At 39.0% G+C, this 14,887-nt stretch overlaps 2 protein-coding genes across 2 annotated transcripts; both read right to left on the bottom strand.

Moving 5' to 3' along the window:
- Positions 1 to 746: 746 nt before the first annotated feature.
- slc38a8b (solute carrier family 38 member 8b) lies at positions 747 to 7,527 on the bottom strand. The gene is made up of 10 exons (XM_034869214.1): positions 7,162 to 7,527; positions 5,970 to 6,168; positions 4,196 to 4,352; positions 4,008 to 4,112; positions 3,817 to 3,874; positions 2,802 to 2,916; positions 2,569 to 2,716; positions 2,229 to 2,431; positions 1,951 to 2,002; positions 747 to 1,259 (listed from the first exon to the last, which is right to left on the bottom strand). The coding sequence occupies exons 1-10, from the start codon at positions 7,348 to 7,350 to the stop codon at positions 1,157 to 1,159; spliced, it is 1,329 nt and encodes a 442-aa protein (XP_034725105.1). The 5' UTR covers positions 7,351 to 7,527; the 3' UTR covers positions 747 to 1,156.
- A 2,227-nt stretch (positions 7,528 to 9,754) lies between these two features.
- nrn1lb (neuritin 1-like b) lies at positions 9,755 to 14,535 on the bottom strand. The gene is made up of 3 exons (XM_034869292.1): positions 14,265 to 14,535; positions 12,882 to 13,029; positions 9,755 to 11,190 (listed from the first exon to the last, which is right to left on the bottom strand). The coding sequence occupies exons 1-3, from the start codon at positions 14,317 to 14,319 to the stop codon at positions 10,887 to 10,889; spliced, it is 507 nt and encodes a 168-aa protein (XP_034725183.1). The 5' UTR covers positions 14,320 to 14,535; the 3' UTR covers positions 9,755 to 10,886.
- Positions 14,536 to 14,887: the final 352 nt, after the last annotated feature.

Raw genomic sequence — 14,887 nt, 5'->3', positions numbered from 1 at the left:
GTGTGTGATTTTCAAGGATTTTTTCCCCTGCATTTAGTGGATTTATTTTGTCATTTGGGCAGCAGGTTGAAATATAATCCCATGGGCTAAACACAAGTAGAGTATCACAGTTTGAGGTTTTCCCTTAAGGACATTAACGCTGCACGAGATGACACAAATATAGCTGAAGCGTCCATAAGGAGCCGCTGTGTGTTTCTAAATGGTCTATTTTAAGTTCTTACTCTGTCTGTTTGGACAGATAAGTACGTGAAGTTGGCATGTCTAACATATTACTTTTAAACAGCCCCCTTGAGGCACAGACTTGGCGGCCATTTTCTGGAATAACTTTTAATCATTACTCACTCATACATAAATACACATGTGTGCACATGCACCCTCACAGGCAGCATACCATAACTCCTTCGAGCTTGAAGTCAATAAACAAATAAAGGGATATTCAGCATACCTCAGCCATCAATCTGTGCTCAATGAAAGCTGCAGATTTATATCACTCATATGATGTGTGTATGTAGAGGGCAGGGGAGAGAGATAACTCCTGTTATTATCATAGCAGATGTAAACATGCAAGGGCATAAACCCCATCTGTGTATATTAAAAAAGAATTGCCTTGCTCAGTTGATATAAACGTAGCACATTCTTGTCAAAATGATCCCTCAGAGCACAATAACAGTGTTAAGAACTCTATGCAGATAAATAAATAATACTTCAGTAGTGCAACACTGCCCCCTGGCAGGTTGTACAAGTACAGATGAAGACTCAAACAGGCAACACTCAGTGATTTCTCATTTAATATACTATAAGTATATTATTGGCAGACCAAATAAAATATTAAACAGATGCTTATATTCAAACAATATTACTTCTACGCATACTTAGCAATTACATACCTAACAATGCATTCTTCTCTTTGACATTATACACTTGTCCATTAAAAATCTATTAAAATCCAATATTTATGCATCATCCACACATAAATATTAAATTCTCACGTAGTAAATATATTCTATATCCAGTTATTGTGGGACCTTGATAACGATCATATGTACAACTAAAAAACACCTTTACAAATGCAACTTTCAGTTGTGCAAAAAGCGCTGTGAAGTCACAGTGAAGCTGCTGCAGATAAGGTAGTGGTGATATGATAACTGTGTGAAATTCAGAATTTGTGGCAAAGCTCCATGACAGCGATGGTTGTGCTCTGTCCAAAGATAAAGGTTCCAACTACAATGGTTATGACTCCCCAAACTGTTAAAATCACCCTGCAAAGCAAGAAATTAAGTACATCAAGGCAAGTTATTAGGCGTAACACTAATTAATAATAATTTATCATTATTTCCATTATTCAAACATCCTCCACAATTGATCAAATCTACTTTGGAAAGTAATGCCCATTGAGGCCATCATTTTCTTCAAAGACACTTTTCTTTCTTCCTTTCTTGAGTGACAATGCAGTCCAGTTCAACTTGTACAGTGATAACTAATCGTCATACACGGTTGTGGACTGTCAACTTGCATCTCTTTTGTCCTATTTACTGTGCAGGATGTGACCTCTTGCCATGTTTGCATGACCAGCAACAGTTTTTTATGAAACCTCCTTCTTAATGATTTTCTAGGAATGTCACGGAAAAAGCATTATGGTATTAATTATAGAGACAATAATAATATACCCAAGTAAATATTCATTCATTATATATTTATTATCTGTCGGCTGTAAAGTGACTAAAAGACTCTCTCGGTTACACCAGCAGTTGGAATTAAGTCATTGGAAGTGTATCAGTTAACCACACTATTGTCCCTATAATATGCACCAGTCAAATGATTATTACGAGGAAAATTCCCTCTTTCTTGGAAATTATTGACTAATTTAATAAATAAAATAAAAAAATTATAGACCTTTAAAATAAAGCATTCTCATTAAACTGTCATACGAGTATGTAAGTTCTCACTCACCTGACTCTTGGAGACACAGATTCAGTTTGCATTGTGAACACTAAGCAAAGACCTGCAACATAGAAACACACACTGCCAGGTTACAGTACAGTGTCAGGATTATGGGTTTATTTGTATAGCACCTTCCATACAGGTTAGTCCAAATCAAAGGATGACAGGAGACTAACAAGCTAATAATAAAATAGATTGAATATATAAATTACACATTATGTCATTACAAACTCAGATACATAAATATTTTAAAGTTAGTAATTAAATATTAAAGGTAGTTTACGTACCAGGAAAAATAAAGATGAAGAAAGCACTGATTCCTCCAATGACACTGATGATGTCCCCCATGTCAGGGACAAACATGGCAATGAGAAGAGTTATGGTGATCCAGATCACAGTAAGAACCACTCTGCAGCGACTCTCAAATGAATGAGTGACGATTCCAGAACGACGTCTTTGAATACGCAGCATCAGGTTCAGGATGACAGATCTGTTCCACACACACACACAAACACAAACACAAACACACATACACACATACACACACATTTATACAACATGTTAGGGCTTGAAACACACACAAAACCCTCACACAAGACAAAACAAAGCAACTGGAGTGAAGCTCACCTCCCCAGAAGAAGAATAATAGGATAAATGGTGATTATTGATATTCCAAACAGTAGTCTGGAAATGATTATGACCACATCATTTCCTGGATATGACAGCAAAATATCGGAGGCGACCGCCCTTCCAAACGTCAAGAAGCCATACACACCTGGATATGGAGAGAGTAAATGTGATGATTGGCTTTTATGTGAGCACACAATGCTCTGAGGTTGATGTTTTAGAGGTGAACTCACCAGTTAGAGTGTAGATGAGTAAACAGAAAAACATGGAAACCACAGAGATGACCGTCCAGTGGAAGAGCTTCTGGTTCTCCATGCTGCTGTAGATGGCGATACAGGCTTCATGGCACTACAAACAAACACATATTGATAATTAACAGTTCTTTCTGGGGATCAGAGATAGCTAGTTTGTTTTTTGTCTTTATGTCCTATTTTGGTATCCAGAGTCAAGTTTGCTTTTTGTAGTTTTTTAAGAGTATCTTTAACATTGATTATCTCAATACATAGATTCCTATGGGATCCATGTATTGACATCTGCTATACATATATGCTCCCTTTAGAGGCTTGGAGAACTTCCGTTGTGTAATCTGGATGCAGCGTTATTTTTGTTGCATTTGATTACGTGGTTTGTGTGCTTTTCTTCTTGCATCGTTTTTTATTTGCATCGTGTTTATGTATTTGGATGTGTGGTGTGTATATGGAGCTTGTTTGCTGAATGCTGCACGTGTTGTCAAATTAATGAAGTTCTCCATCTCCTTCTCCATCTTCATCCGCTTATCCGGTATCGGGTCGCGGGGGCAGCAGCTCCAGTAGGGAACCCCAATCTTCCCTTTCCCAAGCCACATTAACCAACTCCGACTGGGGGATCCCGAGGCGTTCCCAGGCCAGGTTGGAGATATAATCACTCCACCTAGTCCTGGGTTCCTCAAGGCCTCCTCCCAACTGGAGGAGTGAAGTTAATGAAGTTGTTTTCTTAATTTCCTTGTGTTTTGTCTATTTGCATGTGTTTTCTGAAGTTGCAGAGCGTTTTCCCCTATTGGCCACCAGTGCTATTAGTATTCAGATCAAAGCACTGCAGACAGTAAAACTAAAAGTTATTTCAACATGCTCCACATGCTTGTTCAGTTGTCTGTCATTGTTGGTTGGTTTGTGATTTTACATTTCTTTGTGTTTTCTAAGTATATATTAAACCACTTGAATGTTAAGCATTATATTGACTACTTTCAGACCAACCTGAAAGTGATCCTACCTGGAAGCCAAAGCAGATGGTCGGCACAACGCTGAACATTGAACCCCACGAACTTACACTGAAACACACACACACACACACACACACACACACACACACACACTTTTACTGATGCACACAAAACATAAGCTATATAAAATGAGAAGCCAATGATAGACACACATGCATCCAGCAAGAAAAGTGTTACTGACCCTTGGCTGTGCTCTGGAGTTATTATAGCAACATGGCTCTCCATCAGGTAATATTTGACAATCACTGCCGCACACAGATACGTAGCAGCCAGCGTCCCCAACACACTGGCATTAGGTGAAAAGAGTTAAATCACATAAAAACTTTCACTCAGCTGGATGTCATTCTGATCACAGTAAGTGCCCTATACCTTGTGTATTTCTGGATGCCAATTTCTTTTGGGATGGACAGTGGTAGGATGATGAAGAGGCACATGATGAAGAGGGCAAATCGTTGGTCGGTGTACCAGTGATATGGCATCTCTCCCTCACTGAACCCAGTCACCGTCTGATATAAAGAAATACACACTGAAAGGAGAACAAACCAGAGTCAAAAGTCTGCTGCAACATGAAGACATAAGAATAGTAGTAATATAATAGTGTGCATGCTCAACAAACCATGTACAGGTTTATTAACATTTTGTATTGGGCTAAATAGTCATGTTAATGTTATTTTAATGGCTGAAACATTAATGCTTTATCATTAGTGGATAACCATAAAGTATAAAAACAGAACCTTTATAAAGCACTTTATCTTACTACAGGTGCCCGTCCATCTGATCTGTGCTCTGTGCAGAATTTCTTTGATTCGATTTTTTTAAGAGGTGTGTTTGTAAATCCAATCAAATGCTCTGTTTAAAACTGGAACAGAGCAAAAACATTAAAGGTATTTGAAGCGGAAGGGGAGAATGAAGAAAAGATTAGCATTTCTGCGTCCAGTCACATGTTTTAACCTAATTCTAGCTAGAATGAAAATTAAAGAGCGGATGATTTGTGATCGGAGAGAGATTAATTTTTTTGACATTGGAAATGGCTGGTAAATTTATCACAAACTCAGGTACCTATAACATTCAATATTCAATAACATGAAAACATTGTGCTACAACATAGGAACAAATCGTTTTATTCTTATTGACGGATGATTGTGCCATAACGGCTGTTTAGTGTGTAGTAGTCTTGCATTGCCAGACCTATTTCCACAGCGATGTGTCAGTGCTGGAGTATGATCTGGCTATACTGCTTTTCTATTCTGGGATAGATTAAAAAAATCTCTGTCTTGTTCATATTTCCTACTTTAAACCAATAACAATCGTGCTGGTCGGCGCTAAGCCCCGGATGCAGCGACGGTGTCCCTGCCAAATAGTTAGCAGAGATAGTGGAAGGGGAGGGGCGTCAGGCTTTATCCCAGCAGTGTGCATCTGCTAAGCCAGAGTAAGTGTGGACACAAAGTTAAGAGAAAGCTTCAAGTTAAGAGATAGAGAAACAAGTCTTTGACAGGGTTATACAGAATAGAACATTAAGTCAGTAACGAACATGGTTGGAGATGTAATTATTTCGTAATAAGATGCAGTTGTCTCATCACTGTAATCTACAAACCTTCAAATAAACTCTAACTCAATGATTTAACTGCCTCCAGGGTTTCTGCCGAGTTAAACTCAAGACTTCATAGGACCTTTTTATTATCACTTACATACTTTTAATACCTGTTTCACGGCCACACTGTCCAAAATAGTTGGGACAATGTGGCCCATAGTTGTCAATTATTATATAATCCAATAAAATCCAATAAAATAATTCCTAATGATATAATTAATCACATTAATGTGACCAGGACACAGATAAGCGCCATAACATGGATGGATAAACTAACCTTAATTCACTTCAAGTTTAGTACATTTTCTGCTACCATTGATACTTGCCCAATAGGGGACATGCTGTAGTTGGCAGAAAATACCGTGTTTGCTACAGGTCTGAGGAAACTCCCCAGATAAGGATTGAACAGCTTAGAATACTTTTTCTACAAGGAGAGGGGGAAATAAAGGTAGTAGCTTGTAAACTACAGCCATTGACCAAGGGGTCCATTCCAAGTAACGAGAGAGCCTACTTGAAAATAACTTCATTCAGCAGGGCTGAATAAGCACTTACATTTCTCCAGCTGGTCCTGCACCACCACCAGGAAAGCGACACATATCATGAAGAGGTTGAAGCAAAAACAGACTTCACAGAGTTGACCCACAGCTCCTCCACACACCTCTCTCACCACGTCCTGATACGTCTTCTGTCTGCTGACTGATGAGGCATAGCCAAGTATGACCAAACCGCTGATGAGGAAGACCAGGGAAACCTGATGGCACAGACACACACACACATAAAACACATACACACACAAAAACACACACACACACACACCATGATCGGATTATATAGAGAATATACAATGAGGCCTGTAGAGTTAAATAAAGTTTAAATGTTTCATCACTATGTAAATTCTTATGCTGCAGTTGAGTTGACTGATGATTTAATTCAAGGGTGTAGGCTCCATATCATGCTGTTTAATTATCATCACTTGTCTCAAGGAAGAGTAGATCAGGAAAGCCCTATTGTCTCTAACTTACCCCCTCTCTTCCTCTGTCTCTGTCAGGTAGATTAGAACTAAAAACTATTAACATATAGAAAGAAACCGATTGTTTATCAGCAGGAAGTAGGCCTAACCTTCTGTCTCCAAACACCTGGCGTCTTAGACTACACTAAGAGAATTGAATGTTGATTAACTGTAGAACTTCCCACTTACATGATAACAACCTTTTGGTCCGTGTCCGAAAAGGACCCCAAGGTGGAGAGTTAGAGCATGTCCTTCGTTATTGGACAGCGAGAAAACCAACAAGACTTGTTAACTTTAGCAGCTAACTTTATTTTGTAGCTGTATTATAGTAGAAATAAACAGGAAAAATACTTCAATGGGATCAGAGGAGTCCCCTGATCTCTTGGGCCCCTGGGCCCATTCTTGGAAAGTCCTAATGGAAATCCATCCATCCATACCAAACACAGACACACAAACAGACACGCTCACACATTTTGTTGCAGTGCAATGGAAGTTTCTAAAACGGAAGCTTCATTAGAGTTCACCTGTGAAAGAAATGTGCCTCTTTCACACCAGGGAGAGACTGGGGAGTGGGGAATCTATACATGTAAAGTCTGTAGCAGATATAGCCTAGAAAGCCAGGTCATTCACAATAATCCCTAAAAGTAGATTCATGTGGGTGTTGTATGTGAACAGTAGCCTATCACTTTATCTAAATACTAACAGCTGTTGGTAAATGTTGTAGGTGATCCTCACCAGCTCCACACTGATGGCGGTGGTCACTCCTCCCGCCTTTTGGAAAGCCCAGGGGAAGTTAAGAAGTCCGGCTCCCAGCGCAGACTTCAACATGATGAACACCGCGCCGAACGAGCCGAGCCGCGGCGAGTCCGCGTGAGACGCAGAGCGGGCCAGCAGGCTGATGCTCTCTCGGGCCAGTTCCTCCATGATCCTGAACACCGCTCTGAGACTCAAAACACTGGGAGGAGAAACTTTAACTGAAACTTTTCAGAACTATTTATATAATATAACTTACTCTTCCAAAGATGTCCAGGTAGGCTATTCTTCTGAGTTTCTTGACAAGTAAACGAGCTGAGTGGGCTACCACGCGAATATATAGCCTACAGTCACGCCGAGCACACACACGACTCATGTGGTCTAATTGGACATTTTGACTTTTAAACATTTCACTCTAAGGTGAGAAATGTGTCACTAAAGTGAATATGTTTGCTTCTCTCTCTCTCTCTCTCTCTCTCTCTCTCTCTCTCTCTCTCTCTCTCTCTCTCTCTCTCTCTCTCTCTCTCTCTTTCAGTCCGTCTTTAAGAACTGCTTCAGAAAACAAGATAGTAGGCTAGGCCAAAAGTGGACCTACCCTAAATAAACCATGAATGAAAATTATAAAAACGTAATAGTTCAAGTAATGTGCAATAAAGTGGTGTAAGAAGTATTCAGATCCTTTGAATAAAAGTACTTAATACCACACTTTAAAATGTTTCGAAATTAATTTTGACATCAGGACCTTAAAATTAGAAAGCGTACCGGTATCTAGTGATAAAGCCGTCTGATCCTGGCATGCATGTCTCCTCTGTCTCTATACCTTCAACTATCAAATTAAGGCCAAAATGCCACAAAAAAAGAAAATTTAAAGGGGACTCACCAGCACAAATCATGTCAGCCGATTTTGGGGTTTAGTAGTATGTCCCAAATAGATTTTCAATTACAGTAAATGATCACAAACCATTTTACACAGTAACCCTGGAGCTCAAAGTTGCCTACATGCCAGTTTGGTATTTCAGTGACGTTTAGCTCCTCCTTCTGAAAATTTGTTAATGAGGTGTACTGTTCTTATAACCTTGATTCAGATAAGGAAAAATAATTAATAAATATCAGTCAATCAGCTGCTTGTAGTCAGCAAACAGATTTATATTTCATTATGGTGGGCAGTGTAGCTTACACTGTTGTAACATTATATGTGCTGGGAGAATAAAGTCCCAGTCATATGGATTGGATAGTAAAATCTACTACACATGGAATGCATAATCCTATCCATGGTTGATGCTACAAGCCATCTGTTAAAGAGCATTGGTCAAAATCCCATGGATATTGTTGTACATCTCTCTTTCAGCTGGCAGGGGAAATCTTTCTTAAGAAAGATAAATTGCAGAATATAAAGGCTTTGGAGCCCCTTAGAAAATGTCATGATGATGTTGCATACTTTCTCAAGTGAAATGTACTACAAAGAGAGATTAGCGTGAGCAGGCGCACCAAGGTGTTCCGGGGACAGTTCAAAGATCTAGTTAGTTTACCCTCCAGGCATGCGCTGTTTTCCGAAATATCTCAGGATTTCACTTTATTTTAAAAGGCCTAATCAATTATAATTAAGTTATTCAAGACGATGATGATCATTAGATGTTATTATTAAAGAATGTGTTTAAATAATGGATAATCAAAAAGAAGACCATTCCTGGTCAATATATATTCATAAAAGCTCTGACCAAGTCTGGCGAGAACGACAGCAACAGATTTGAATGGCCATGGTGACCTGCCACGTTTTGTCATCATGACTAAATCAGGGTCATAATCTGGATTTTAAACGTGGATTTTAAACATGTAGTTTGTTGCAGAAAGTAGACAATGCCAGAGAGTCTACTTTCAGATCAAAAATGTAATCAGGTGCTGCAGATGTGTACAAACTGTAACTGGAATCAACTGTATGAGCCTAAAGCTTTCAAACTGTATGAACCTGTAAACTTTGGGTTACAGAGGCCGCAAGGTGGCATTTAATCAGTGTAACACATGAACCTTTATGCAGAATATAAAGCAGGATGTCCACCTGAGGTTTCAGTGACAGCAGCAATAACTTCTTAAATTCCACATGCTGCAGTAATGAAGTTATCACCTCTGACCTTTGAATGCCATACCTGGCCACGTCATGTTCAATCAAGTCTTACTTCATTTGACAATGCTGACACGGCGATACGCCACACAACCAATCCTCATTCACTTTCCATTCAGAGTATTTATGCTCCATGCTCTGAGGACACAAAGACTGTTTTCAAGGGTTTCGAGATGCAACATGCTACGCTGTAGACGAATACGATTAATCTGCTCATTCTGCTGTTATGAAACAGTTTAAGAGTATTAAGATTACACACACACACACAACCAAACACCTGACACAAAAACCCATTAAAAGCAATAGTTGCGGAAAGAAAAATAACTTCATTGTGTTTGTCAGCATTCTTTTAATTAAAGTTTTTGTGGGGTTAAAAATCAGAGTGAAACAAAGAGGCATGTACCACTCTGAACTGCTGTGAGAAAAATAAAATACTGCAAATAACAAAAAACAGAATATAATACAGTAAATACATTGGTAATGTGAAAAACAGTTAATAAAATACAACGCGTGATTTCATAACAGCTCATTATCAAATAAAAGTTGTACAACATTAAATAACATTACAGCAACTGTTATTGTTATAAGGATGGAACTTGGAGAACAATTTCTCCCTCTTTAACAGGATGCCCTTGTACTTGTACTTTTTCATTATTTTGTGTTATTCCTATGTGTTTTATTGTGTGTGCTCTGTTACGTATCATTTTAATTGCCAAACAGGGGATGCATAAAGTTATTAAACTGATTGAAGTGAAACGTTACTTCACATAACAGCTCAGAAAAGAAAAAGCAATATATTAAAGAAACAACGGAAAACCACTGAAAGGGGGCCAATAAAATGACAGTGTAAGCAAGTGATGTCATTTTGCAACATAATGCACATACTATTTGCAATGCAGTTGTGTGATGCTCCCACACAGAAATCTTATTTAAAATCTTCTGATATTAAACTGGTCAAACAAGGTGATAAATTAAACTGCACACAAACACAGATTTACACCCTGTAAGAATGATCTACTCTGGATCACACCTGATTGGATCACAAGCTCATCTGAACACCTGGCATCCGTTAAAATCTCTTTTGTCCTGAAAAACAATATTACGGACACAGTAGTGATAAATAAAAGTGTTTACAACAACTGTTTGCTTACATTTTCTGAGATTCTGAGATCTTTTAGCTAAGTGATCTCAGTGAGTTGTCTTTTGCTTCTTTCCCTACATTAACTGTTTCTTACTCCAACCTATAAAATAAGACCAACCAAAAGCACAAACTGTGAATTGAACCACAATAAATCATCCACACAGTTTAGTTGACAGCTACCAGTGTGCTTTGTTTAAATATGAAAGTTAAACTTGCAAGGTATGTGATAATCTTAACATTAGTTATTTAATGCCTAAATTCTCTTGGTAAGAAACACTGAACCAAATGTTTCATTTTGATCAATTATTTATCTCCTTATTTTAGGACCAATAGGTACTCATAATGAGCCTGATTGAGCGTGAATAGTGTTTTCCCTCATGTGTTTGGATCATATGGGGGGAGGAGGACACTGACAACCTGTCTAATTAAAAGACTTAGATGGGTTAACTAACTCCCGAGCAGCAGTAGTAACGTGCTGCATACAGGGAACATCAGTGTGCTGAAGGTGAGACTGTGCTGGTTTGTTTGCCCTTTCAGTGTTTCCTTGTTGGTCTGGTCGGAGGTGGGAGGACTCTGGGGTGTAGGCACAGTGCTTGGTGGGAAGGTGGTGCGGCTGGCACACATGTCATAGAGGTTTCCAGAGAACTGCGTCTTCCTGGACTCTTGTCTTAAAGACTCCCAGACGGCTGCTGCATCTCCAGGGCAGCCGACCAAGGCTGAGTTGGCACAAACATGGAAAGCATTCCAGGACCTTCAAGGAACCAGGACATGAGGAGATGTCAGCGTAATAAAGGTAAGGTTGCATTCACACCTATGCATATAGTTTTGACAGACTTGGTGCAATATGGGGGTAAAGTTGCAATCTTGTTGCATTTTTCATTTGGGTCTGTTTGCGTTCACACTGCACTTTGTCAAACATACTAAACATTGTAAACAAATGTTACACAGGTGTATTAGACCGAAAATCTGAGTGAACTGGCTGACACTTCTGGTCTCAGTCAGGTGTGTTGCATTCAATTCTGGGCCCTGTAAAATGGCCTTCTCTATAGGCCCCTCCCCACATCCACAGCATCTTTTTGAGCCCTCCTTACATGAGGGCCCTGTGTTCTCAGTCCCCTTTCCACTCCCACTCTAACGCCTCTGGTCTCAGCAATAATGGAGCAACATTAAATTTATAACGTTTTGGTTTTTGTGGTTTTGCTTTAGTGTTTCTAATATTTTACAAGAAGGCAAATAACTTGACAACGATTGAATGATGAGGCAGGCTCTGATGAGACCACGAGAAACGTGTGTTCCTTATAAGTTATGGATTTGAAAGTTATCATCCCTTAAATCATGTATAAGTCCATCAATTGTGTGCAAGGTTGAAATTACAGGCGAGTAAATGCACTGTTTTTGGTTCACTTCCCACATTTGGGTCGAAATGCATTCTTACCTAAGGTGAAGCGAACTCTAGAGCACTTAGACCCCCTGTTTTTTTAAGCGGACCAGAGTACGGTTGTTCGGTCCACACCAGAGATCAAAAGAGCTTTCACAGCACCCCAAACGAAACAGACTATCTAACGAAACGCTCCAGGATTTGATTAAAATGGCCTAAACTGCTTAGGTGGGAAAGCAACCTATGATGTAGGTATGGTACATTAATACAATGATGATGGGCAACACCTAAACAAAACACAACTTAAGACCTTGAGAAGTTGAACCCTTCATCCCAGTGTTGGGTGTGGTTACAGGTGCAATTAAGCATCATTCTGACCACGTCCAACAGAAACAGACTTTCCAGTCTGGTGTTAAATTACTTTATTAGTTATAAATGTTTCCTTTTTAGCCTTAGTTTATTTGACAACACATTTGGATATTCTAAAGGATTTATGTAAAAAACAGTTGTATTTCTGTAGTGAAACACATATTTTGTACTTATCAAACTATTACATTTACGCCAAGAACGTAACTACTGTTTCCCATTATCCCTGTATTGGATTTCTTGGTAAATGCGAAATAGTTTGGATTTGTATTGCCAGGAATAAAATCTAGTCAGCATGCTAACATGCTTACAATGCCAATGCCAAGCATGTTAAGTAGGTAAAATGTTTACCATATTTATCATTTTAGTTTAACATGTAAGCATGCTACAGCGACATCCACTAATTAGCACAAAACAGAAAGTACAGCTGAGGCAGATGAGCATTATTTGTAAAATTATGGTTGAGGAAAAGTCAGGGCATCACTAAAATGAGTGGGAATCAGGAATGTTGGTTGAAAATTGTATTAAAAGTGGTAGACTGACTGACACTAGCATCCCTCGCGCCTTTCTAGCAGGGCTAAAACGACTGATCATTAGAGCAACTATAAGGATTATAACGTTTACGATGTAGGGGGTAGTTGTATAGAGACAGACAAGGTGTTACAGGATGGTTACCAAGTTGATGGGCAAACACACACCTGCAGATTGCATCAATGTCCTGTGTGCTCTGGTCCTTTTGTGTTTCGACCAAACTGTCTCCAAGTGTGAGTAAACACTGAGCAAAACTCTTGTAGATGGAATTACATGAAACAGAAATTGCAGCTCCGAAACACATAGGGGCCAGGCCTGGTGGAGAGGAATACACGAGAGAAAAGTATGTTTAAATACTGTATTTATATAATTTGGGTATAAACAAGTATACACAAATATATGTGCATATGGGGATGAGATAGGAATGACAGACAAATACAATCACTAGATTCTTTGGGTCAGGGATCCATCTTAGTTATGTTAATAGAGACAGCTGTGGACACATCCAGTTTTCAACAGCCTTGGATACGCTATTCCAGGGTCAAAGGTAAAGTGCACCACGTGGCCAAAGTATGTGGCTACAGCTGTGAATATTACACCTCAGTTCAATACCATGCATATTCATTTCTTTATGTATCCAAACTATTGGCGGAATTTATTGATGGCTATCACTGTGCAGATCTTTCATCTAACATCCGTGTCTTTTCATCCAGTATACGTAAACACTGTTTGTGTGTGCTTGCTTTACACTCTCTTTGCCTCCCCCAAACTGTTTTTGGTTGGAAGCACATTATTTCTGAAGCATTGATATATTTCTCTCAATTGTAAGTTGAGTCCAAAGCTTTCAAATCACGAAAAACAGAAACAGAGCTAAGTAGACAGGGGAAAGTGTCCCCTTACTTTTAGCCACACAATTTAAAAAACAGAGCACCGCCAACTTTAGCAACCACAAGTAGCAATAAACCTGAAAGTCAATTTAATTTTTAAAATCATCCATTCACTTTAAAAAATATGCATTATTGTAGTTATTTTATAAATTCTTAGCATGATTGAGATGGCAAAACAGTGTCTAATTCTCTTTAGAAAATCATTTGTAAAAAAAGATTTTCATTCATAAAAACGCTAAATACCCTCGAAGACAATAGAATACACACCTCAATACATGAAGTTGTAGGCTACAGCAAATGTATGTACAAACACACAACTAGTAGAGAGAGAAAAAATGTGAACATGAGGGGACAGTGAGCATTTCATTAAGGTAAGTGCATTTGCAAAGCCTACCGCTCCTCAATTTCAGAACAAGCTAAATGGTATCTTTTTTCAGCTATCTTACTGTAACTGCTTTTCTATCAAACCTGCTGGAATTCCTCTGATAAACCTGACTTTCAAGACATATGTGCTCAGACAGACACATGATGAAAACTGTAAAAAACAGTAGGAGTGCACAACATAGGACAGACAAGAGTGAACTCAGCACAAACTGTTTCTAGAAGACTTAAATGCACTTAGTAAACAGAACATTCAGACAACAATTAAAGAAATATCCTTACTGAGGCAGAGAGCGATGGACAGCAGCATAGTTGGCTTGCCTTGTTGGGACTTCATAATTTGTTCCACAAGTGTCGTGGAGCTGAGTTCCACCACTTTTGAACCAGAGGCTCTGATGTGAAGCTCCCACTGACGGTAAGTCCAAAGAGTCCCTAGTTACTGCTTTAAAATGTGATGTGTTCTCCCATCCATTGGGAATTCATCAAATTGCAAAAGTACAGCAATGCACAGAGGCACAAGCCGGATGGATTACCAGGGAAAGGGACCGATGCATCGAAGAGAGTAAGAGGATGCTGTGTGTGTGTGTGTGTGTGTGTGTGTGTGTGTGTGTGTGTGTGTGTGTGTGTGTGTGTGTGTGTGTGTGTGTGTGTGTGTGTGTGTGTGTGTGTGTGCGCAAAGAGAGCTTGGAGGCAGCAGACCAATGACAGCACACTGGATTAGAGTGTTCTCATTTCCGGTCTTTAGTATTTGGAACATTTATTCTCAACAAACATATATTATAGGGTTACATATATCATAATTCAGCACCATCTCTGCCTTGTTCACACACATTTACCTGCTGCAAAAAATTGATTTTACAATTAAACAAGGAGTTTGACAGTAGAAGAAAACATGATCAGAAGTG

Source organism: Etheostoma cragini, chromosome 1, assembly GCF_013103735.1.
Source record: "Etheostoma cragini isolate CJK2018 chromosome 1, CSU_Ecrag_1.0, whole genome shotgun sequence".
In the NCBI taxonomy this organism is placed as follows: Eukaryota; Metazoa; Chordata; class Actinopteri; order Perciformes; family Percidae; genus Etheostoma; species Etheostoma cragini.
This window is presented reverse-complemented; position numbering and strand designations above follow the sequence as displayed.